General features: G+C 38.3%; 1 protein-coding gene across 2 annotated transcripts in view; it reads left to right on the top strand.

Moving 5' to 3' along the window:
• The window catches only part of LOC120535854 (alpha-2-macroglobulin-like), a 193,887-nt gene that overhangs the window by 73,269 nt on the left and 96,428 nt on the right, over positions 1-24,190 (top strand). For both annotated transcript variants that reach the window (XM_039763969.1, XM_039763970.1), the window contains exon 17: positions 827-988. In XM_039763969.1, the coding sequence (XP_039619903.1) occupies positions 827-988 (162 nt within the window). The remainder of the gene's footprint in view (positions 1-826; positions 989-24,190) is intronic.

The raw sequence follows: 24,190 nt of genomic DNA, 5'->3' as shown, positions 1-24,190 counted from the left end.
GAAAATTCTAAAGGGTTCACAAACTTTCAAGCACAACTGTATGCAATCATGATATATGCTTCCTACTCATAAATAATGCATGGCATCACAGCAGTCCATTGTAAAATGGTGGGACTTAGGCTTGGTAACTACTACCAACTAAACATTAGTAAAAAAAAAAAAATAATAAACACGAAAAAAAATTGAAAGACAAGAAGAACACATTACATTTTTTTTATTGAATTATGATGACAATGATGCAGATTGTGGTTTGGTAGAGTCCGAAAGCCTTTGAAAAGGGTGTCTAGCCCTTTCCAAACCTAGCTCTCTGAATATGTGTTCACTGATTAGCACCATAAATAATTAAACTGAACTGGCATTCAGCAGCTTTTTGTTGCAGTTTTGAGGAATTTATTTTTGCTGAGAAAGAATATGCTTTCAGAAAATGTACACCAAAATTTTCATTTCAATGGTAACGGCTAGCATTAGTCAGATTCATTTGGACAAGATGGGCATATATCAAGCCTGATTGTTATTAGTTTAATTACATTAACTTAAATGTAAGGATCAACAACTTTTTTTAAACTTAGAGCACAAAGCAAATCCATGAAGAAAACTGCAATATTTTTTAGTGTTAGTGTTTGCTAAAATTTTTATAAAATGTGCAATAATGCAGAAAAGGAGTACTAAGTTTTTCAAAGTACTCTACTGTATGTGAAGCAATTTAGACGTTTTTTTCTAACTGCATTTTTCCACTATTTAACCTAATTCTATTATTTAATGATTTTTGGATATCATTGTCTCCACCTGTGCTGTTCTTGTTGTTCCCATTTGACTTGATTCACAGGTTTACAATCGGATTCCAGTTAAGATGATGGATGGCTATAATTATGAAGTAGATGACCGGGATGAATACCCCTGTATAGACAGATCCTTGGAATATTTAAACACTGACACAATGCACGATTCATCTGATAATTCAGTTAATGATATTTTTAGCGTCTTTAAGGTAAGGACAACATTATCTTTTTACTTTGTGTTGTCCACTTACTTTCTTCCTTTCTTCTTTCCTTTCCTGGCTTCTTATTCAACTAATTACAGGCCATCTGACATTGGTTTGGAAAATACCATTATATTGGCCAATCTGTAAGTATCTGGTATTAAATGTACTGCACATGCTCCAAAATGTAATTTCCTGTCAGTTCTTTTATAATATTATATATACTGCAGTCTGCAACAATAGCTGTATAGTAAATATGGCTGAAAATAATAATAATAATACATTTTATTTATATAGCGCCTTTCCCATGCTCAAGGCACTTACAGAATATAAGAAAGAACGGCAGGGTATACAGTATATAGCATAGTACAAACCAAATAAATAAATAAAGAAGATTAAGACAGTAAATTCAGAGAAAGCCTAACATACAACATAATTGATGGTCTAGCACACACATACATACAGGTTACATGAGCATCTTGACATAGAGGTAAACTGAGAGAAGGGGAATGAAGTCAAGTAGAGCTAAAAGCCTTCCTGAACAGATGAGTTTTGAGTTGTTTTTTAAAAGAATTCATGTCAGTTGGAGTTGCAAAAAATGGAAATGACCTGCACATGACTTATATATAATATTATTCAGTAACTTTTGTAATGAATTTCCACAAAGCCAATGGGTTGTCAGTGGTTAAAGGGTGGCACAGGAAAAATAAAGGGAAGAAAAACAAGCACCAGCAATAGTGACGCTCATAGTCATGATAATGCAAGAGCATAAGTAGTGAAGCTTCAGTGGGCTGGGACAATAGTAAAAGACGAGGGAAGGACCTGCTTTGCTTTTGTGGTTCTTTAGGTTTGGCAAGCGAGTCATTCACAGTACATACATAGTAGAGGGTGTTTAAAATCTGTGTTGGAAGACCCAAAGGGACAGTTTGTTTGTTTGTTACCTTAGTTTTCATGTTTATTTAGTAAACATACTATTTGTATATAGTTTGGCCTTCTGGCATCTTTTAATCTCCTCTCTCGTTAGTTTATACAGTATACAGTATCACTTCTGTCCCTATACTTACATAGATTGGCATGTGGATGGATCAGACACCCAGAGACCTATGTTTGAATCTTATGTCCATTGATATCTGCGTAGATTATTTTCTCTGAGGTCACTGGTTTCTTCACATATAATTAATGGTATGCATGAAGGGCTAATTGCAATTGGATTTTGGCTTTATCTAAGTGTGTGTGAAGGAGTGTGCTCTGTGATGGACCACCCTTATATCTAGGACTTGCCCTCTGAACATTTACATTTACTTATTTGGCTAATGCCTTCTTCCAAGGTGACTTACATCATTTATGACACAGTTGATTACATTTCTTTTGGTTTTCCAATTGGAGCACAGGCAGGTCAAGTGACTTGCTCATGGTCATATGGTGTTAGAAGTGGGATTTGAACCTACTACCTCAGGGTTTAAAGTCCAAAGCCTTAACCACCATCCATAACTACTACACCATACATCCCCAGCCCACTCTCCACATACACCTCCCCTGTATAAACACCTCCCCCACTCCAGTTCCACTGCATCCCCATCATTTTTAATTGGATTAATCGGGCCACAGAATGTGTTCATATTTATAGTAAAACATGTGGCCTAAACATTTAGTAATGACTAGCAATTAAAAGAGCAGAGAAGAGCAATTAGAGTGTTACAAGAGTTTCAATAGGGAGGAATGAAGGTCATGTCATTAACTTCTTGGGTGAACATAAGCCCATCCTCTTGGCTGACCACTGGTGCAAAGTTCTGATCATCAATGTTAGATTTATGGTCCTTTGCTCAGAACTTGAGTCCATTTTAAAGAGAGATGTTCCTGTCTATTACATGGTCAGGATTTGTTTATCTCATCAGATAAGTCTGCAGAGACTACATTTCAAAGGGGGGCCCATTCAAGGAAACAGTCTTTTAGCTGGTGGTAACAGTGTCTGGCAACAGTTTGCTAAGCCAGAACTTGGGTTCCAGCCTGGCAAAATGGATTTTCCAGGTATGATCTACAAAGTAATATGTCATTGGTAAAAAGAAAAATGGCTAAACATGCCCATCCCTTTCCTAGGAGGACACAAGCTTACAGGAAGCATGCTTAGGAATGACAAGTCTGGGTGTAATTCTTGAAACACAAAGCTGTTCCTTAATGTGCTTCATTCTGCTTCATTTCTGTGATGTGTGCTAGATAATTGTGTAGACTTGCACTAATGCATTTTGAGCTTGACACAGAATAAAGTAATCAGTGTTGCACGGTGTTGGATTAAATGACCTAGTAAAATGCAGGATTGGTTGTTAAAGCAGGTTAATTGCAAAGTGCACTGAACAGGCCTTCTTACTTGTGGTGCACATAGCAGAGACACATTTCACTTAGAAGCTTTATTTTGTAGATGATTTCATAGAATATCCCATTAATCATTCAGAATAACTGACAATAGTTTTGGTGGAAGTAAATATGTAAAGAAACAGATTATAGCTTTCTGACAAGAGATGTGGACAAAACTTATCAATCACACTTAAGTTTTTAACTGGTGTAACATTCAGTAATTTTCAGGTGACTAAAACCAAAGTGACAATAAAGACCATTACATCACTTGACAAGATCATTATAAACAAAGCAATTTATTTATTGCCATTGACAGATCATGATGCAAAGACCAGTTCAATCAAGTATAAATGATCCAAAAGTTATCAGTCAATTACTTGCACCTTGATCCAATGCATGGTATTATTATTATTTATTTTATTGAATTTATTAAAAACAAGTAGCATTCTATACAAACAAGTCAAACTTAACAAAACTAAATTCAATTCAACTCCCACCTATGAGAAAGAGATGAATTCCAACAGCCAGAGTAAAACTTTAAGAGTAGAAAAGAGAGAAGAGAATCCTTTTCCCCAATATAAATGCTTATTCTAAAATGTTATTCATTAGATTTGAACAGATCCTCTAAGTAAGAATTAGATTTTTTCCGATTTCAAATAGTATTTAACATTAGTTACCCAATAACTTAAAGAGGTGGGCTGGGATTCATCCAGTTGAGCAAGACAAGTCTATGTGCTAATAGTAAAGTAAAGGCAATTACAGTTTGTTTGTTCTTCTGCACTTTAAGCCCATCTGGAAGTACACCAAACACAACTGTTAGTGGATTAGGAGGGATTGTCACACCAATGCTATCTGATAGGCATTTAAAGATTTTGGTCCAGGTTAATGTTAAATTGGTGTATGCCCAAAATATAAGGCCCAATGAGGCTGGAGCTCAATTGCAACGTTCGCAGGTTGGATCTTTCCCTGGAAACATTTTGGACAATTTTTAACGAGACAGATGTGCTCAATAAAAGATTTTAAGTTGAATAATTGTATGCTTTGTGTATATGAGTGGATTCTGTGCATTGCTGCCTTCCTTTTCTGAAATGTTGAGTAAGAGATCCTTTTCCCACTGTACTCTGAGATCTTTGAAAGGAAGGGACTTTAAAATGTTTTAAAATACTGTCTGAGCCTCAAGACTGATAAATATTTCTTCTGGAATAGAAGTAGGTGGGAGGAGAAGAAAATTGGGCAGATTTTGTATGGCAAAGTTTCTAATTTGGAAATAATGAAAAAATTGCTTTGATTGGAAGCTAAATTTGGAGTGTAATTGTTTGCAGGATGCAAAGATGTTATTTTTGTACAAATCTCTAATTGATTTAATCCTGTATGTTTTCCAAACATTAAGAACTGTGTAAGTTTGAGAGGGTGGAAAAAGGTGGTTATTGTGCAGAGGTATTGTGTACTTCCTACATTGGTTCCAAATTCTGAGTGGATTAATGATGATAACTTTATTAATGATTTCATTTCTATTGTGCACTAAGCCTGTGTGTGTTCATCTCTTTGTGTCAATGTCCAGGTTTTTATACTGTATCTTGTACATTTGCCACCAAGTAATTAAATTGAAAGCTAGGTAGAGCCATGCCACCTTTTGCCTTAGGTCTTTGTAGGGTCTGTCCTTTGGATGTGTGGATGTTTTGAATTCCAAATAAATGAGGTTGTGATTGAGTCTAATTTCTTATAAAATAATTTGTTAATGTATATGGGGATGCCTTGAAATAGAAAAAGAATTTTAGGAAGGATATTCATCTTTACAGTGTTAATTCTCCCTGCTAAAGTGAGATGAAGGGTAGACCATCTGTGCAAGTCTTGCATAAGTTTTTCCATTCAGACAACAAAATTTTGTTGAAAAAGAGTGTAATGTTTACTTGTGGTATTTACCCCTAGGTATTTAAACTGATTTGCAATGATAAAAGGGAAGTTGTCTAAACTAATATTGTGTGCTAGAGACCACTGGAAAAAGCACACTTCTAGTCAAGTTAATTTTGAGTCCAGATACCAATATATAACAAATTCTCAGTATGTTGTAGATCTGATATATATAATACCATATCGTCAGTATATAATATTTTCTGTTCAAGTCCTTCTCTGATAATCCCCTTTATCTCAGAAGCATTTTGAAATTGAACTGCCGATGGCTCAGTGGCATTTGAAAATAGCAGTGGTGACAGGGGGCGTCCTTGTCTAGTACTATGTTCTAGTTTGAAGCAGTCTGAAACAATGTTGTTAATGCAAACTGAAGCTTCTGGACTGGTGTACAGTAGTTCAATCCATGCACATATGTTGTGGCCAAACCCAAATTTATGCAATGTAGTGAACAGGTAGTCCAGTTCCATCATATCAAATGCTTGTTCTGCATCCAAAGAAAATGAGATCTCCAGAGTGTTAGACTTTATAGGTGAATATACTGTATTACATTAACCAGCTTTGAAGATTGGAAGCCAAGTGTCTGCCTTTAATAAATCCGGTTTGGTCTTGTGATATTACCAAAGGAAGCACTTTCTCAATCCTTCTAGCTAAACTTTGGAGAGTATCTTAACATCATTATTCTGAAGTAAGATTGGTCTGTGTGATGAACATGGTAATACGTCCTTATTTTTCCATAGGAAAAATGGTAATTAATGATTGGCAAAAAGTTTGAGGTAGAATGTTACGTTGTATTTTCTATGGCTTCCATAAATGTCGCTAATTAAAGGGGAGCTAATTTAGCAGAATTTTTTTTATACAATTTGCTGCTTTTTCACTCTGAAGTGAATTTATAGCATCTGGTAATTCTGAGAGTGTCAGAGATTTATCCAGTTCCTCTGCACTGAGAGTATATAGCTGTGGTATCTGTAATGCATTGAAAAACACATTAGATTGTGTTTTGTCTTCTTTAAATTGAGAATAATATAAGGACTTTTCGTAGTCTCTAAATGTGTGCATTATATTTGTATGGCCAATGATTTTGTCTCTGTCTGTGTTGGTAATTACTGGTATTGCATTGCGAACTTCATGCTGATTGATTTGTTGAGCTAAGATCTTATTAGCCTTCTCTCTGCGTTCATAGTAATGATTATGTGATTTAAATGAGTTGTTCCGTTTCTTTTCTTGTCAAGAGGTTGAGTTCTGAATGCAAAGCCTGTCTTTTTCTATAAACTGCCTCATTTGGGAACCTGGTGTATTCTTGATCTATTCAGGTAATTTCAATGATTAATTGTGATGCCTTCTTGGTTTCCGATTTATTTTTGTGGGAGAGATATGAAATAATCTGTCCTCTTAAAAATCCCTTCAGGGTTTCCCAGAGTATTACTACACAGACATCTGAGAATGTATTTGTCTTGGATATAAACTCTTGTGGACGAAGGTTCGAGGCAAACAGCAGGCAGACAGCAAATGTAAAGTAAAAAGCAATTTCTTTATTCTTGTTGGCAGAGAGACTCTTGCAGCCTCTGCCAGCTAATATCATTGACGGGTACCAGCAAAAGCCCAATCTTGGGGGGGTGAGTTTCCTTTTTCACATCTTACAGAGATAGCCTATCACGAGACAAGGTTACACAATCCATTGGAGGGATTCAGTAATATGCCCAAAAATTACAACACATTTGTTCAACCACTAAAGATGAAGTGAAAAAGTTTGCTGCTGTTGATTTTACAATCCTATATGTTAAGATTAACAGTTACCTGAGTACAGACTAAAAGGTCAGCAGTTTGAGAGAAATCTTCTTCCCCTCCCTAGGTCAAAAGGTCCTCAGCCCAAGATTCTTTGTTCAACTACTATTTAATATATTGATTCAAATTTTTATTATTCCACACTCTGTACAGTTCTCATCAGCTAATAAAAGTGGGTTAAGATATCGCTGTGAGTATGTGGGGCATAATGATTTGAGCTCCATGAGCATAGGGGCAAGGTCGAGGATAACAATAGTGTTGCACTTGCAAGATTAGATAATGGGTAATAAATTGTTATCTATAAAGAAATAATTCAGTTCTTGAGTAACAGTGATGTACTGGTGAGAAGAAGGAATATGCTCTTGAGTTTGGATTAGAAATTTTCAAGAGTCTGATAAGTTGTGATAAACTACAAACTTTGTAATTGTTTTTGCAGTGTTAGATGTTATCGCCCCTATCGCCGAAGACTTATCCAGGTCTGGATTTAAAACACAATTAAAGTCTCCAGCCATTATAATTTTATGAGTGTTTACATTAGGAATGGATGCAAATGCATTTTGGATAAAGTCTCTGTTATCCACATTGGGTGTGTAGATATTATATATACTAGCCATGTGTGCCCAACTACGTTGCGCCTGTTAAAGTTGTCTGTGAAGGGCTCCCTGTTTAAACGCAGCTGCCAGTCGTGAACTGGGCCCTTCGCCGTACAGCATTATGATTTTTTATAAGGGAAACAAAATTACAAAAGAAAACCCTTGGACATTGATTTGATAGGAACGGCCTACTCGGAATCACTGTCCGAATAGTAATTATGTGGTGGTGTAGGAGCATTTCTGCTTCTGTCCGTTCACAATCCATCTCATTTTCACGACGCTATCGTTTCCTCTCACGATGTCTTCTCAACCTTTCTCCAGTCTCGCAGGTTGCTTTGTGGCAATCCAAAGAGTAAGGCAATATACACGGAGCAATGGTTATAAAAGGGGGACACATAAAGCATAAATAGGGATCACTTCACTGACATGTGAGCAAGCCACGGTACAACTGTGAGACGCACAGCACTCGCCGGCTACAATGTAACTATAATAATTTCCGAAACGTGCTGTTACGTTGTCATTCATTTTACCCACTGTCTTTCTTTCATTCATATGTTATGTAGGCACGTACCTTTTATCTTCGGCAATCTCATACTCTAACCAGGCCTCAACAGCTAACCAGCGTAACACTGTCCATCACCCCTTTCATTATTCCGGCACATTGTTGACATCTGTGAGTAACAACAACGTACTAAACTGGAAGGTGGTCTACGCATGCGTGGAATTCGCGGACAAACAAAGACCAAGTCTTTGTCTTTAGTTAATTTAAAGCACAACAATTTGTTTAGTTTGAATGTCTGTGTTTTGAGGTGTGACTGGAGTACTACAGTCCTCAGTAGTATAAGCCTGGAGGAGATTCTTAATGCAATGCCTATGTTTTAGCTGTCTCTCTACTGCCATCTAGTGCTTCTTCTTCTAATTAATTTGCGGACAAACAAAGATCAAGACCCAAATGAAGATTATATATAGAGATTATATATAAAAATCGCTTTATAATTAAATAAATTACCCATGACAATCACATATTGCCCTTCAGAATCAGATACTACATCTGATACTACAAATGAAATTGTTCTATGCATTAAAATTCCCACACCTCAAGTTTTCTTTGTAAAGCTGGAGTGGAATATTTGGCCAGTCTAATCTCTTTGCAGCCAAAATTGATCCTTGCTTAATAAGTGGGTTTCCTTTAAAAATATTATCTTGGCATTTAGACCTGTTAGGTGAGAGAATACTTTCTTTCTCTTTAATTCGTGGTTTGAGACTTTTGACATTCCAGCTCACAAAGTTCACTGTTTGGTCATAGAGACATTGCTTCTGAACTTTTATTGACATTTTGTAGTCTTAAATCAAAGTAGTACATTATTACATAAGATAGCTTTAACCTTAATTTCCAGTTTTGCCAAGAGTTATTGCTATGAATCCTATTGTTGTGTTGGCACTTACAATTGTAAGAGTTAAAAGGAATTACTAGAAATAGGTTGTTCTCTTTCTCCAAGACCTCCCTGCCCCGACACTATGCCTTGCCATCCCCCATTTTGCCTGCAGATGTGAGGCTAGACCACACTTCACGAAGGCCTTGTCCTTTTAAATACATAGAGACAGAGCATGTCCAAAACAAAACAAGCTCCCCAGCAGTGGTGTAGAAGGATTAAAATAGAGTTTTCTATTGACAGTGCAGTCCAAATACTATAAACCTAGGAATATAATCTTAAACAGTCCCGAAAGAGTAAACCCAGGGAATGATGTTAAACATTAGCCATGGATAAGCAGTCCTAATACAATAAACCAAGGGTATGGTGTTAAACAATCCCCTTTCAGGAGGAAAAAAATGTAATTGTAATTGAAACGTAAGAATAGCTGAGAAGGAAATAGAATGTATAATTCTATAGTCTCATTGCAAATGGACCAAATAGCAGGTAAAATCTTCCTTGCCTTACCAGGACACGATTTGACTCACAATTGTATTTCAAAAAATGTCAGGATTATTTTTCTTACCTCTTTTTCTGCTTCATCCGGAGAACTAAAATATAGAACTTGCCTTGAACATCCACTTTCAGTTTAGTAGGATACAAGAGGCTCTATCTGATTTCGGCTTTCCATAAGCATTCTTTAATGCCTTAAAATGTGGAATGTTGAAGGTGACAAATCAGGGAAAAAATGAATGCAGTTATTTTTAAATATGATCTCTTGTTTCAGTCTGAGAAATGACATCACATTTAATATAGATTGTAATTTGTCGAAACATACAATGAGGCTTCTAGGTTTTCAGGCGTTCAATCCACATATGCGGTAAGTTGCTTATATCTTGGTGTTTGATTTGAAGTCCTCTCCACTTATTTTAGAGAATAGTTCAACTTTAAATTTCACTTGGTTTGGACTTTCACAGTTTTCTTGGAGACCTACGATTCTGATATTATTCTTTCTGTATCCATTGCAGCTAGTCTGTCTCCAGGCACTTTGAATTCGGAATTTGCAGCTGTTGCTTTTTCATCAGCGGTACACGCCAGTTGTTTAACTATTTCAATATGAGTCGTAAACGTTTGCTTAACGTCTTCAACCTGAGCACCAAGTGCTCTATATTTATTCTCAAACTTACTTGCATTTTTCTGTATTTTTTCCTCATGTTTGTCTAGCATACCTTTAACGTTTGTCACAAATTTCCTGAAGTAGCTTCTCATTTTTCATGTTAATGTCTTTTATATCTTTCCTTATACAGTATCTTTTGTAACCTTCTTTATATTACTCTTTATCTCATTTATGACCCCATTGCGGTGATCATTACCTTTAGCTCAGAATGTTCATTTCGGTCTTCTCTGTGCTCCGCAGGTGGAGTAGCAAGCCCAACTGGAGTCGGTGCCACTGACTTATCGGGGTAGTTTACAGCACGGATAGTAAGGCCATTTTCAGTTTCAATGAACCTTCTGGAATCGACGAGTTCTCCTGGCCCAACTCACTTGCACTTTCACTGACTCTCGGCTGGAGGTGATGCTGTGACGTCAGGTCCCGGGAGAGCTATTCCTTTGCCTATCTGTTCATGTCAGTCTCTGGCAGGTCATACCTTGAAATTCAGCTGACTTTTCCATTTCTTTCTGAGCCCTTTTTTCTGCTATTCATCTATACTAATAAAAGGCAAAGCCCTCACTCACTCACTCACTCACTCACTCACTCACTCACTCATTCACTCACTCACTCACTCACTCACTCACTCATCACTAATTCTCCAACTTCCCGTGTAGGTAGAAGGCTGAAATTTGGCAGGCTCATTCCTTATAGCTTACTTACAAAAGTTGGACAGGTTTCATTTCGAAATTCTACGCCTAATGGTCATAACTGGAAGGTATTTTTCTCCATTAACTGTAATGGAGTAGAGCTGCAAAGACGTAGGGGGCGGAGTTTCGTGTGACATCATCACGCCTCCCACGTAATCACGTGAACTGACTGTCAACGCAGTACGTAAAAAACCAGGAAGACCTACAAAAAGCGCTTAAGAAAACATACATTATATAATTGAGAAGGCAGCGAAACAATAAGAAGCGAGCGAGTGGCATATACTACCATATTCATGAGTGCTGCTACCTCGGAAAGAAAGCAAGGTGTAAACCTAAACTTTAAATTAAGTTCATAGACAGGCTACCGCTGGCGTTTCACATGCCCACAGGTAATGCGGGATACAAGTTTAATGAGAGGACGCAGGATATAAACGAGAGTTTTGATCACTTTGTAACTAAGTTAAAATTGTAGGTGAAGGGGTGTGCTTATGCAAATTCAGAGAGACTGTGTTTGTGGGGGATTGACAGTTAAGGCGGGTGGGGGAGTCACATCATCATCTCCCCTCCCATTTACCTCAAGTTAATACACACGCTGTCTCTAGAGTTTCAACACACTGAATCCTCCAGGCACTACTTACAAAAGGTCACATTGACAATCGTGTTACGCTATTTTTAAAATCTTTCCTTTTCTTAGCACAAGCACAGCTGAGAAGCTTCGATGCATGTGCTCCATAACGCGTTGAAAAATAATGCATTTAATCACACTTTGCATTACAAGCAAAGGGGAGCTTTTGTCAATGCATGATTTCCTGGTACACCGATTACATTGATCAGCGCATCCCGATTCATTTTACCCTCGCACCACCTTAGTTTGAGAAGAAGTATGAAAAAATATGAGGTTAACACAGAAAAACAGATCACCAATTCAAGCTTTATGAATAATCGATTCGCCATCAATAATTGTTTTGGTAAAGCCATCCTCCTTCCATTTTATAATTTTTCCGCCACTAGCCATGATTAAATGAACGGTAAAAAGTAAGAGAAGCGAGGGTGACTTATTTAGGCAGGAATATATATGATAGCAACACTCATGACAATGTCAATCATGTTACGTTATTATTAAAATGTTTCCTTTTCTTTTTCATTACTTCTTTAACACACTACTTCTCCGCTGCGAGAGCGGGTATTTTGCTATATATATAATATATGAATTACCTCCAAAGAGCGCTGAGACTTTTGATATCATGAACGTGTGTACAAAAGGGGTCTCCTGCCCAGCAAAAGTCGAGCAGCCAGCGCGTGCATAGCTGTGCCGGCCTTTGAGACGCTGACTGCGCTTCTGCCTTAAGTCAAAGTGAGCACTTTTAATTTTTTTCTTCCTCCCCCTGAGCTATAGCCCAGACAAGTGCAAACACGGGACCCCTTTTCTACACCACGGCAAAATAATATTAAGGCGATTCACACTTTCTTTTGCACGTATCGATTATCAGGTCCTCAGCTCGGATTATGAACACACGCATACGAGTGGAGGACTCACAGTGCCATCACAGCCGATTAATGGCGGGGCGTCTCACCAGTCTACACAAGACCCACCGCGACTGTCGCCAAAAGGCGATCATAACGTCAGCGAACACATCTCTCTATACTATATAAAAGAAAAAGGCAACTTTCCTTTCTTTACACCTTTTTTCCTTTTATCCCAAACCAAAGCCTTTCTCTCTTAACACGGCAGAGGACACAAAAATAATTTTCTTTAATTGCCGGTAAGGCACATTACCAGAGGCACAAATTTGAACGTTCACATAGAAAATGTAATTTCTATACCACAGCCGTCGTGTAGCGCCTTTCAAAAGGGATCTACTACCGAGAGATGATCCATATACATTTTAGCTGCTGTTAGTTACTTACCTGTTTTGTTACACAGTCTTTAAAATGTAGTTTACCATAACCACTCCAGTAGTGCTCAATGTACCTGTACTTCTTAAAACGTTAATGTTTTACTGTTTAATAACTTATAGACTATATTTCATTATTTTTCCCTTGCACTCAGTGACCAAAGCTATACACACACATATAGACACATACAAACATACACACAAGTATATGTATGTGTATATATATGTATGTATGTGTATATATATATATATATATATATATATATATATATATATATATATATACACACACACACACACACACACACACACACACACACACACATACATACATACATACATACATACATACATACATACACACATATATATAATTTGTGTGTGTAGATATGTATATAGATATGTAGATATGAAGATATGTATGTGTATATATATATGTATATTATATATATATGTGTGTGTGTGTGTGTATATATATATGACAGCAGCAATACAAGCTGTGAGAAAACAGTAAAAAGGAGGCGTGTCAGACGTCGTGGTACATTTTCTGATGCAGCTACCGAAAACAACTTTGTGACGCTGCCACCAAATACACAAAACAATTACTTTGACAATCATGTTACGTTATTTTCAAAATGTTTCCTTTTCTTTCTCTTTCCTTCTTTAACACACTACTTCTCCGCTGCCAAGCGCGGGTATTCTGCTAGTGCTAGTATATACAGTACTTGCATTTACTTTAATTAAAGCCCCTCGGGTTCAGTAAATACAGGATACCTCAGGATGATGGTAAAAAAAAAAATAGAATAACACAGCTACTAACAGAGTTCCACTTCCCGAAACAACGGAGACCAATTCTATTATTATTATTAAAGAAGAAGATTACTAGGAAAATGTTATGTGCGTAGTGCAGAATTTTAGCATGCATTGAGGCCTGTTTTATGATTATCCTATGAAAACAACAAACTGTCAAACACATAATTCCATTACAGATAAATAAAATGCTTATTTCCAAGTTCTAAACAAAATTCTAAACAAAATTTGCATTCTGGAAAGATCCTCCAACAAATTCTTTAGTTAACAGAATAAATATAGAAACAGTATTGTATTCATTTATAAATAAAGAGCTTGATGAATGTTTTTTAATTTTTGTGAGCAAACTTATTTAGAGTTAACAAAGAGTAATGAGTTAAAGGGATTCTAATACTTTTACTTACTACTTTCAAACAAATAAAAATTTTACAATTTGGAGTTGGACAAAAGTAGTTAGATTTATTTGATTAAGCTATGACTGCACATTTAAATAGATATGATATACTTTTAATTAAAATGTTTAGAGCAACTGTCAACTTTGCTTAATGTCATTTCTTATCAAGAAAAATATTTATTTTTTATGGTATATGAAATCTAAGTTATTTTCGACATTGAAATGAATTTCATCTTTTGCACTTCCATTTTGAGAAATGCCAGTCAAGGCTATGTTGCACATGCCAGTGAGGAGGTAGAAAAAGTCTAGCACCATTTGCTCCCTTAAAGTTAGCCACAGTAATATGAAAAAAACAAAAGTACATCAGTATATGCAATGTAACAATCATAAGACATTACTATGACTAGAATGATGCTGATTGGCATCTTGATCTTTTTTTACTAGAAGATCAAGAATGGATAGAAGGGAAGGACTAGGAAATCTCTAAATAACAAGCAAGGTCAAAGTCTGAAGAACTAATAACTATTTCACCAAAGCTAACATGTGAATCTAAAATAATAGAAATAAAGACTTGCTAGAATTCAGTTCAGTTCAAAAACTAACATATACCACAATTCATTGTTAGATTTAATCCACAATCTTGGACAAACTGCTTTCCAGTACGCTGACCATTGTAAGGCTGTATTAATGATGTTGCATAACACAAATTCCACTGCTTTGCCCAAGGCTGGAAATACAGTAGATGGGTGGGAGCCCCAGGGCTTAAACCATTTTTTGGCCTCCCCAGGTGTTTTGAAGGAGTCATGTAAAAAGTAGTATCTAATGTCAAAGCTTAAGAGTCACCTAACCATGAATAGGCATTACACAAGAATAGCAAATAGTGGAAAATATGTAATAGGTGAATGGATGGCAGCAAAAACCACAGAAACAGCATCTGAGATTATGAGTGATAGACAAAAAGAGAGAGACAAGGACAGAGTATGCAATGTCAAAGATTAAAATTATATTTGAAAATGTATTAATTTAAAATTTATTAATTTAAAATCCATTAGACCACAGTAAGCCATATAAAATATTAAAACCAAAGAGAGTCTGAACATTCATATTCAGCTATTTGTTTAGAAAGAGAGAGAGAGAAAAAGGGAGAGAGAGGAAGTATTTTAAAACATTATTCTAGCACCTAGCATTTTCATAATAATAGGTACTAGCCAACCCGCGGCGTACCATACGCCACATAATCAGGCCGGTTTTTTAATAATTTTTAAGCACTGGGAGAAAATTAACATTTGAAAAATCGGTAATGTAATAAATCAGCAAGAAAAGCAACATTGTAACAATGCACAGAACGAAGCAACACACAATCGTCTGTGACTGAAAACTGGCCGACCGCAATCGGAAGAATGATCAATTGTCCAGGGCGGAGGTCATGGTGATGTGCTTTCGCAGTGACAGCATCCATAAGTCCCCTGTATTGGTCTACACGCAAATTTTGTTGATGTGAGCGAAGGTAATGTAGACGCGTGCCTTCTGTTCTGACATATGCGTCAACGATGTATTGCTGGAACCGTTTGCCACTGGAATGCAAGACACTAAATGAAGATCTCATGGCAAGCCTGAAAGCATAAAATTGGAGCTGTGTGACTCGCGTTCTTTTCGCGCCTTTTCCTCAACATGGGTTAATTGTATGAGCCAGCCTGGATCTCCGTAAGGGAATAGCAGTGGATAAACTATGGGGTCACAGTTCATACTGAGAACAGAGATACGCTTGCAAGCATCTCCCCTTTGATATATGCAAATGTCGCGTTGTGCAGGAGGTTCCCTGTCTTCACCTACAAATATAGCTGCAACATCAGTTTGACGGGACGGGGCGTTATACCTTCTCATATCCAGACCTGGATTTTCCATGAACACCATTTGTACAGCAGTAACAGGGTTACCATGAGTGATAATGTCATGCATTTGCATGTAAGACTTTGCGAAGGGATTAAACTGTCAATCATGTTGTCTCGTTGAAGCAACAAAATATCACTGCAAACGCAATTACATTGATTTTGCAAACGGTGACTGGTAACGTCAGCAGAATCGAAGATATATAGCTGACCGTATTGTGGTGACATGTCAGGATTGTTATATAAAGGAAAGACCTGGTGATAAATTTGACCGTGGATTCTAAAAGCATACGGTCCTTGTCCAGATGGTTGAGCGATGTGTGCGCTCATTGACGCGAAAGCTAAAGCAGAGTTGTATTCCCTGATATGATCACAGTAATTTCGGGACAGCGGGTTCTTGCCAGTTAAGAGGTCTTCTAATAAAAGAGGGGTTTGGATAGCGGTGGCAAAGACACCTTGCCGGCATGACAGCACTTAGTGTAATGTCCGGATTTGTTGACCTCTGCTGGCCAATGAAGAGCATTGCAAGAAGCACATCGTGCGGTAGGAAGGCCAATGTTATGTTCTTGGACGTGAAAGGCGGTATCTTCTTGAAAAGCTGCAGAAAAGTGAATGTGATGTTTGTGCATGAACGATTTAGTGCTGTGTTGACACTGAAGGGAATTGGAATGAGTTGTGTCGAAGCATTGCTGGCAATGTTCACATTGCATAATTCGTTCAGTGGAGTGTGTTTTTAAATGCATGTTGAGAAATCTCTGCACTCGGAACGTTTTTGAACAAATCATGCATTCAAAGATCTGTTTGGAATGCGTTTGCCCAGTGGAGTGTGTGTTTAAATGTGCTTTGAGATATTTCTGCCGTGTGAAGGTTTTGGAGCAGTGTTGACACTGAAAAGAATTCATCAGGGAATGTGTTTTGAGATGGTTAGTAAGGTATCTGCGTGTGTGAAAGTGTTTGTCGCAAAATTTTGCATACAAATCTTTGTGTTGAATGGATCTGCATATGGTTGTGGAGATCCATCTCACCCGTGAAGTCCTCGGTACAAAATGTGCAATTGAAGGTGAGAGTGGAATGAGTTCGTAAGTGTTTTTTGAGAGCGCGAGTTGTCTCGAAGCATTGTTGGCAATGTTCACATTGCATCATTGGTTAGTGTTGTGTCTTTTCAAATGTGCGTTCAGATATCTGTGCACTCTGAAGCTTTTGGAACAAAAGGTGCATTGAAAGTCCTGTGTGGAATGCGTGTGTTCAGGGGAGGGTGTCTTTAAATGTTTTTCAGGAAGAGGAGAGTGGGCAGGTGACGTCACATTAGTGTGGCGAGCAAGTGGGTGTGCACGCTGTGTGCACATACCGACAGAGTCAAAAGATGTCACCAGAAGGTAATCACATGGGTATTTGAGAGGCATGAGAACCTCGTAATGCCCATGATCCAAAGGACCGCTAAAGAGCAGGGATATGAAGAGACGCTGGGCCGGATTGTAAACTCGAGGAGAGGCATGAGGACGTTCTTGGAAGTAAATGCTGATAGTAGCTGGAAGGATTTGGGACATTGCCACAATTTCTGCCTCGCCACCATAGACTCCGGACGTATTCATGTAATCAGCGTATTGTTGAGCAGACTGTATAACAATGCCTCTGTGACTAAGAACAACGGACACCACGTCACCAAAGTTATCCCAATGTTGGCAAACAAAGCTAACAGCCATGTTACGAAGTTTGAGAGCAACAGTTTCGTCAATGACATTTCTCCAAAAAAACCTGACTGACAGAAACAAACAGTTACCTGAAGCAGGAAATTTCTATAACATTGAAAGAAGTGTTGTTTCCATGAAATACATTTGAAGCGGTAGCCATGGAGGGCAAAAGAATAGTCAACGTGGCTCACAGCTGGGTTTGGACCGCAGCACAGACCAAATGGAGTGAGTATGTGTTTGATTAGCTGTTTGATTTGGCAGGCAGTGGTCTGAGGTGCGTTCCTGAGCACATGGGAGGAGGGGTAGAGTTTCTGGGTGGGGCTTCGTTGTTCCTTTCGCATGGTTTTTCATGGTGGACGCGGTCGGGTTTTGAAACCGAAAAGAATAATGAAAAGTCAACGTGGCTTATATGTGCATGTGGACTCCTAGCACAGATGAAAGGGGCTAACTTGGTGGTTGGTGAGTTTTTGCGTCCGGGCACATGGGCAGGCAGTGTGAATGCCTAGAGAGCGAGGGTAGACGCAGACCGGTGAAAAAGGAGTGTTGGTGGGCAGGGAAACGTGTTCCGTATTTCTGCAGGAGCATCTAAGAAGACGCATGTTTATCGCGGATGCGAATTGCTGTACGTAGCGTGTAAAACAGTTTGCTATAGTGCACGCGGTTGTGCGTCGTAACCGAAAACTCGGTTTTTAAAGACTGCTTACTTCATTGTGTTTTAACCTCAGTTGTAAAGGATTGTTTTAAAGATCCCATGGGATACCCCTCGCAAACTGTTTTACACGCTGCATATGGCGATTTACCTCTGCGAGAAACATGCCTCTATGAACAGTCAACGTACAGGTGCATGTGGCCTCTACGACAGACGAATATAAATGACGCTGTTTCTTCTTTGTCGTCGCGTCCGAGTTGGTGGGCGTGGCTCTGTGAGTTGTCGTCGTATCCAATGGTCTTGGAGTTGGTGGGCGTGGCTTCATCCTGTGTGCGCCATAGGTGTCTTATTTGTCGGTGGCTCAGTGAATCCACGCCCCTTCCGGCGAGCTTTCCATGGTTGTCTTGCCTTAGAGAATTATATATATCGATTTTCAGCTATTAAGAAAAATTAAAACAAAAATAACATCAGTTAAAAATAAATTTAAAAGGTAAATTTAAATTTAAAAAGTTTTTCATCAGTTTGTAAACTTTGGGCACTTTTGTCTGGCTACCAATAAACTTAATTTGTTGTTCAGTAGAGATACGGCCAGCTCAGTAATTATATGAGGTACAGTTTGTGCTGCCAAACAACTTTACCAAACCTTATGATTTGCCAACAAGAACATTCTGCTCAGGTATTTAAATTCTAGAGAATGATTTTCCTTTCAAACATAATGTAATTTCTTGCTACTCTTCAAAATCACCGATAAGTTATTGCCAACAAAATGTAAGTACCTGACAAATAAGCTGGGATGCTGTTCACGATTAGGCACATCCAGGATGGTCCATAAGGCATTTCAAATAAAAGTGTGTTGTTCTGTACATTTTAATTTTAGGCTGCCAAATTATTATATACAATAAGTGCAAATACAGTCAGCAGCTTGTTGTAACTGACATCAGGCTATACAAACATCCTGAAATATAGCTTCAGCATGTCTTGCTTGACAAGTTGCCATCACTTATAAACAGAGAAAAATTTTGTAAGGGATCATCTGTACCTGATAAATCCACATTACACCCTGGAGATCAGAGAAAGTTGCTCAAAGGTCTTGTTACACCACACACATTTAGAAGTTGTGTCACTGTTTACCCTGCATGCAGAATCACCACATCTGTATGCTTCAATAGAGCTAGGATCTATAATGCTGTCACAAATCCTTCTTAACACTAGAATTACCAGAGCCTACGAAAAAACTCGTAATTCCGTCCCACCTTAAACTGCTTCTTAAATCCCTTCACACCTCTCCGCCAGTGCCCTTTGTCTTCTAAATGTGCTGATAAAGAGAAGCTTGGAGCAGCCGGCTATTCCATCCCCCCACCAATTTAGAACGTGCACGAACTTCAGCTTGATTGAGTATCTGGGAGTGTAGTGTAGTGGAGTTTTAGAGTGGAAATAATAGATCGTTGTTTGGAACACACGCATTTCATGTCAGTTCCGTTTCTACAGTAATCTGTGTCAACACATTGTTAAAACAGAAACGTTTTTTATATTCTAGTAGTAGATGACAAAATGTAGGCATAAACTATATAATGTATGAAGCCTGAAGTCCAAATAGCAAAGAAACATTTTCACAAGAATAACACAATTGCACTTTTATTCAAAAATATAACTGCAGAAACAAAAAGCCGCCTTAACATGCGACATTGACAGCAGTTTATTGTAACTGCCTCCGTGGTTCAATAGACTCAGCCACCGCTTGGGAATCAGGAGGTCACGAGTTCGATCCTGCGCCACTCTGTTTTGAGAAGTAAACTGCTCTTAGTCTTACTGTTTTAGAATAAAAGCATACATTTGATTTCAGTCTGTAACAGCCGGTGCAATTTATGATCCTTGTAAAGGTTAGCTTTTTTTTTTAATTCACTTTTCATTCTCTCAGTCGCGTTCAGAATCAATCCATACAACCCCATCTGACACGGCTGTTTTCACTAAAGACGCGCTATAGCTCTGCAGTGTACCACGATGCATACTAACGCCAAACCCCAACCCATCCCCGGGTTCTGACACACAAACGCTGGCGAAGCTGCCTTCTTCGTATCTCACCGTCACTTGCTTTTCTTTTTATTCAGTTTTATTGAGTGTTCCTGCCAGTCCCGCATGTTGCTGTATGCTGTTTCTTTTGTACTCCAGGACATGCAGAGGAAAGAATGGTAAAGACCAGTAACTTCAGCGCTATATGCAATCATCAGACACTCCCCATCTGCCCGTGTCGTTCAAACACAGGAACATATATTGGTGTAAAAGTATAACAAAAGTGCACTTTTATTCAAGTGCACTTTTTCCATCGCCTTTTCCTGTAAGAAGCAATGTACACACTTCTCTCTATGCTGTGGTTTCTATTACACACCTGAAAGAAAGAGACAATACATGTGAAAATATCCAGCATACAGCAACATGCGGGGACTGGCAGGAACACTCAATAAAACTGAATAAAAAGAAAATCAAGTGACGGTGAGATACGAAGAAGGCAGCTTAGCCAGCGCCTGTGTGTCAGAACCGGTGTGGGGGTTAGTATGCATCGTGGTACAACGCAGAGCTATAGCGTCTGTATTCTGTTTCTTTTGTACTCCAGGGCATGCAGAGGAGAGAATAGTAAAGAGCAGTAAGTTCGGCGCTATATGCAATCATCAGACACTCCCCATCTGCCCGTTGTTTTGTTATACTTTTCAATACTTTTAATACTGCTCAAACGGGCATGCTCAAAAAATACACGTGTAATGCCACGAAAAGTGCATGCAGACACTTCATTTCGAAACAAAACAAGTGCACTTTTATTCAAAACTACCTGTATAACCGAAGAAAAAAGAAAGCAAGTTACAGTAGGCGATTGATACGACAGCTTGCATGGTGCAATGCTAAGAAGTGCAGATTTTCATTCCGTGCTATATAAAATCATCACATTCAAATATTAACAGTTCCCACACACCCAAGGACCGTCCTTCCTACATTTACGACACGTGTACTTGTTGCGTGTACACACCTCTCTGTGCTATGGTTTCTATTACACTGAATGAGCACCTGACACTGTACTTTCTTCCCTGGGGAAGGTCCGCATCAGAGAATTTCCAGTTCCTGCATAAATTCACACCCGATCTGACGCTGTTCATTTTCAAATAATATTGCATTAGTGCGATTATATTTTCACATATATTGTCTCTTTCTTTCAGGTGTGTAATAGAAACCACAGCATAGAGAGAAGTGTGTACATTGCTTCTTACAGGAAAAGGATGGAAAAAGTGCACTTGAATAAAAGTGCACTTTTGTTATACTTTACACCAATATATGTTCCTGTGTTTGAACGACACGGGCAGATGGGGAGTGTCTGATGATTGCATATAGCCGAAGTTACTGGTCTTTACCATTCTTTCCTCTGCATGTCCTGGAGTACAAAAGAAACAGCATACAGCAACATGCGGGACTGGCAGGAACACTCAATAAAACTGAATAAAAAGAAAAGCAAGTGACGGTGAGATACGAAGAAGGCAGCTTCGCCAGCGTTTGTGTGTCAGAACCCGGGTGGGGGTTGGGGTTTGGCGTTAGTATGCATCGTGGTACACTGCAGAGCTATAGCGTCTTTAGTGAAAACAGCCGTGTCAGATGGGGTTGTATGGATTGATTCTGAACGCGACTGAGAGAATGAAAAGTGAATTTAAAAAAAAGCTAACCTTTACAAGGATCATAAATTGCACTGGCTGTTACAGACTGAAATCAAATGTATGCATTTATTCTAAAACAGTAAGACTAAGAGCAGTTTACTTCTCAAAAAGGAGTGGCTCAGGATCGAACTCGTGACCTTTTGATTCCCAAGCAGGGGCTGAGTCTATTGAACCACAGAGGCAGTTACAATAAATTGCTGTCAATGTCGCATGTTAAGGCGGCTTTTTGTTTCTGCAGTTATATTTTTGAATAAAAGCGCAATTGTGTTATTCTTGTGAAAATGTTTCTTTGCTATTTGGACTTCAGGCTTCATACACTATATAGTTTATGCCTACATTTTGTCATCTACTACTAGAATATAAAAAACGTTTCTGTTTTAACAATGTGTTGACACAGATTACTGTAGAAACGGAACAGACATGAAATGCGTGTGTTCCAAACAACGATCTATTATTTCCACTCTAAAACTCCACTTCACTCCCAGATACTCAATCAAGCTGAAGTTCGTGCATGTTCTAAATTGGTGGGGGGATGGAATAGCCGGCTGCTCCTAGCTTCTCTTTATCAGCACATTTAGAAGACAAAGGGCTGCTGGAGAGGTGTGAAGGGATTTAAGAAGCAGTTTAAGGTGGGACGGAATTACGAGTTTTTTCGTAGGCTCTGGTAATTCTAGTGTTAAAGAACTCTAACTATTAAAACACTACAAATTGCTTTTTTCTACACTCACTTTCCGTTCTGACAGACTTTATTCAGCTTTCCAGTAATTGCAAATATTGTCTATAAGCCACTGATTTTCACTGAAGATGTGTAAACTCAGAGATGGTGGTGTGCAGGCAACTAGCAGCGGTTAAGTTATCTCAGGGATGATGGTTAAGGCCTTAAAGAAGACTTGATAAGTCAATCTAGCAGCAGAAATATTTCTTTGAAAAACAAAGAACATATTATTTTTTCATACATTGTGATGAATTTTGGTGCTCGGGTAGACTGTGGGGTCCTGGGCCTCAGCCAAGGTTACCCCTTGCAGAAGTCCAACTGCGTTTACATCCCATACTAATGAGATGTTTTAACGTGGCAACAGTTCACCAAAGTCGTGCAACTACAGTGCCCCTTATAATGTTTGGGACAATGACATTTTTCTTTGATTTACCTCTCTGCTAGACAGTTTAAAATTACTAATCAAACAATTTAGGCACAATTAAACTGCACATTGCATACTTTAATTTAAGGGCATTTGCATACATTTCGGTCATTCCATGTAGAAATTACAACGCTTTCTATACATAGTCCCCCTATTTCGGGGCACCATAATGTTTGGAACATAGAAATGGTAGGTATATTAAAACAGACATATTTAGTATTTTCTTGCATATCCCTTGCATGCAATGACTGTTTGAAGGGGCTGAGTATCTTCTCTGGTGATGTTCTGCCAAGCCTCTAAAGCAGCCATCTTCAGCTCCTGCTTGTTTCAGGGGCTTGTCCTTTTAAGTTTCTTCTTCAGCATAAGGAAGACATGCTCAATTGGACTTACATTGAGTGACTGGCCTGATCATTCAAGAATTTTCCAGTTTTTAGCTTTGAAAATCTCCCGTGTTGCATTAGCAGTACAGTATGATTGGGAGCATTATCTTGTTGTAGAATGAAATGCAGTCCAATGCTTTTGGAGCCATTTTCTGTAACTTGAGCAGATTAAGATGTTTCTATATACCTCAGAAATCATTGTTCAGCTGCAATCATTTGTTACATTATCAATGAATATAAGTGTGCCAGTACCTGTGGCAGCCATAACATCCCACACCTACCATGTTTAACAGAATAGATAATGTGCTTTGGATCTTGGGCAGTTCCTTTATGTCTCCACACTTTGCTTTTACAATCACTCTTATACAGGTTTATCTTTGACTTGTCTGTCCACAAGAACTTTTTCCAGAAGTCTGTAGGCTCTTTTAAGTACTTTTTCATAAACTGTAATCTGGCCATCCTGTTCTGTTGCAAACTTGTGGTTGTACCTTGCAGTGCAGCCTCTGTATTTCTATTCATGATGTCTTCTGAGGAATGTATACTCTGATGCATACACCTATGCCTCCTGAAGGCTGTTTTCTGATCTTTTAGACAGGTGTTTGGGTCTTTCTCTTTACCTCTTCTGTCTTCAGCACTGGAAGTCTTTCTTGGCCTACCAATCCGTTTGCAATTACTGATCTCACCAGTGTTTTCTTTGTTCTTAATGGTATTCCAGACAGTTGATTTAGGTAATTTTGAGGTTTTACTAATGTCTCTTAT

The sequence above is a fragment of the Polypterus senegalus genome, chromosome 9 (genome assembly GCF_016835505.1).
Source record: "Polypterus senegalus isolate Bchr_013 chromosome 9, ASM1683550v1, whole genome shotgun sequence".
Taxonomy (NCBI): Eukaryota; Metazoa; Chordata; class Cladistia; order Polypteriformes; family Polypteridae; genus Polypterus; species Polypterus senegalus.
This window is presented reverse-complemented; position numbering and strand designations above follow the sequence as displayed.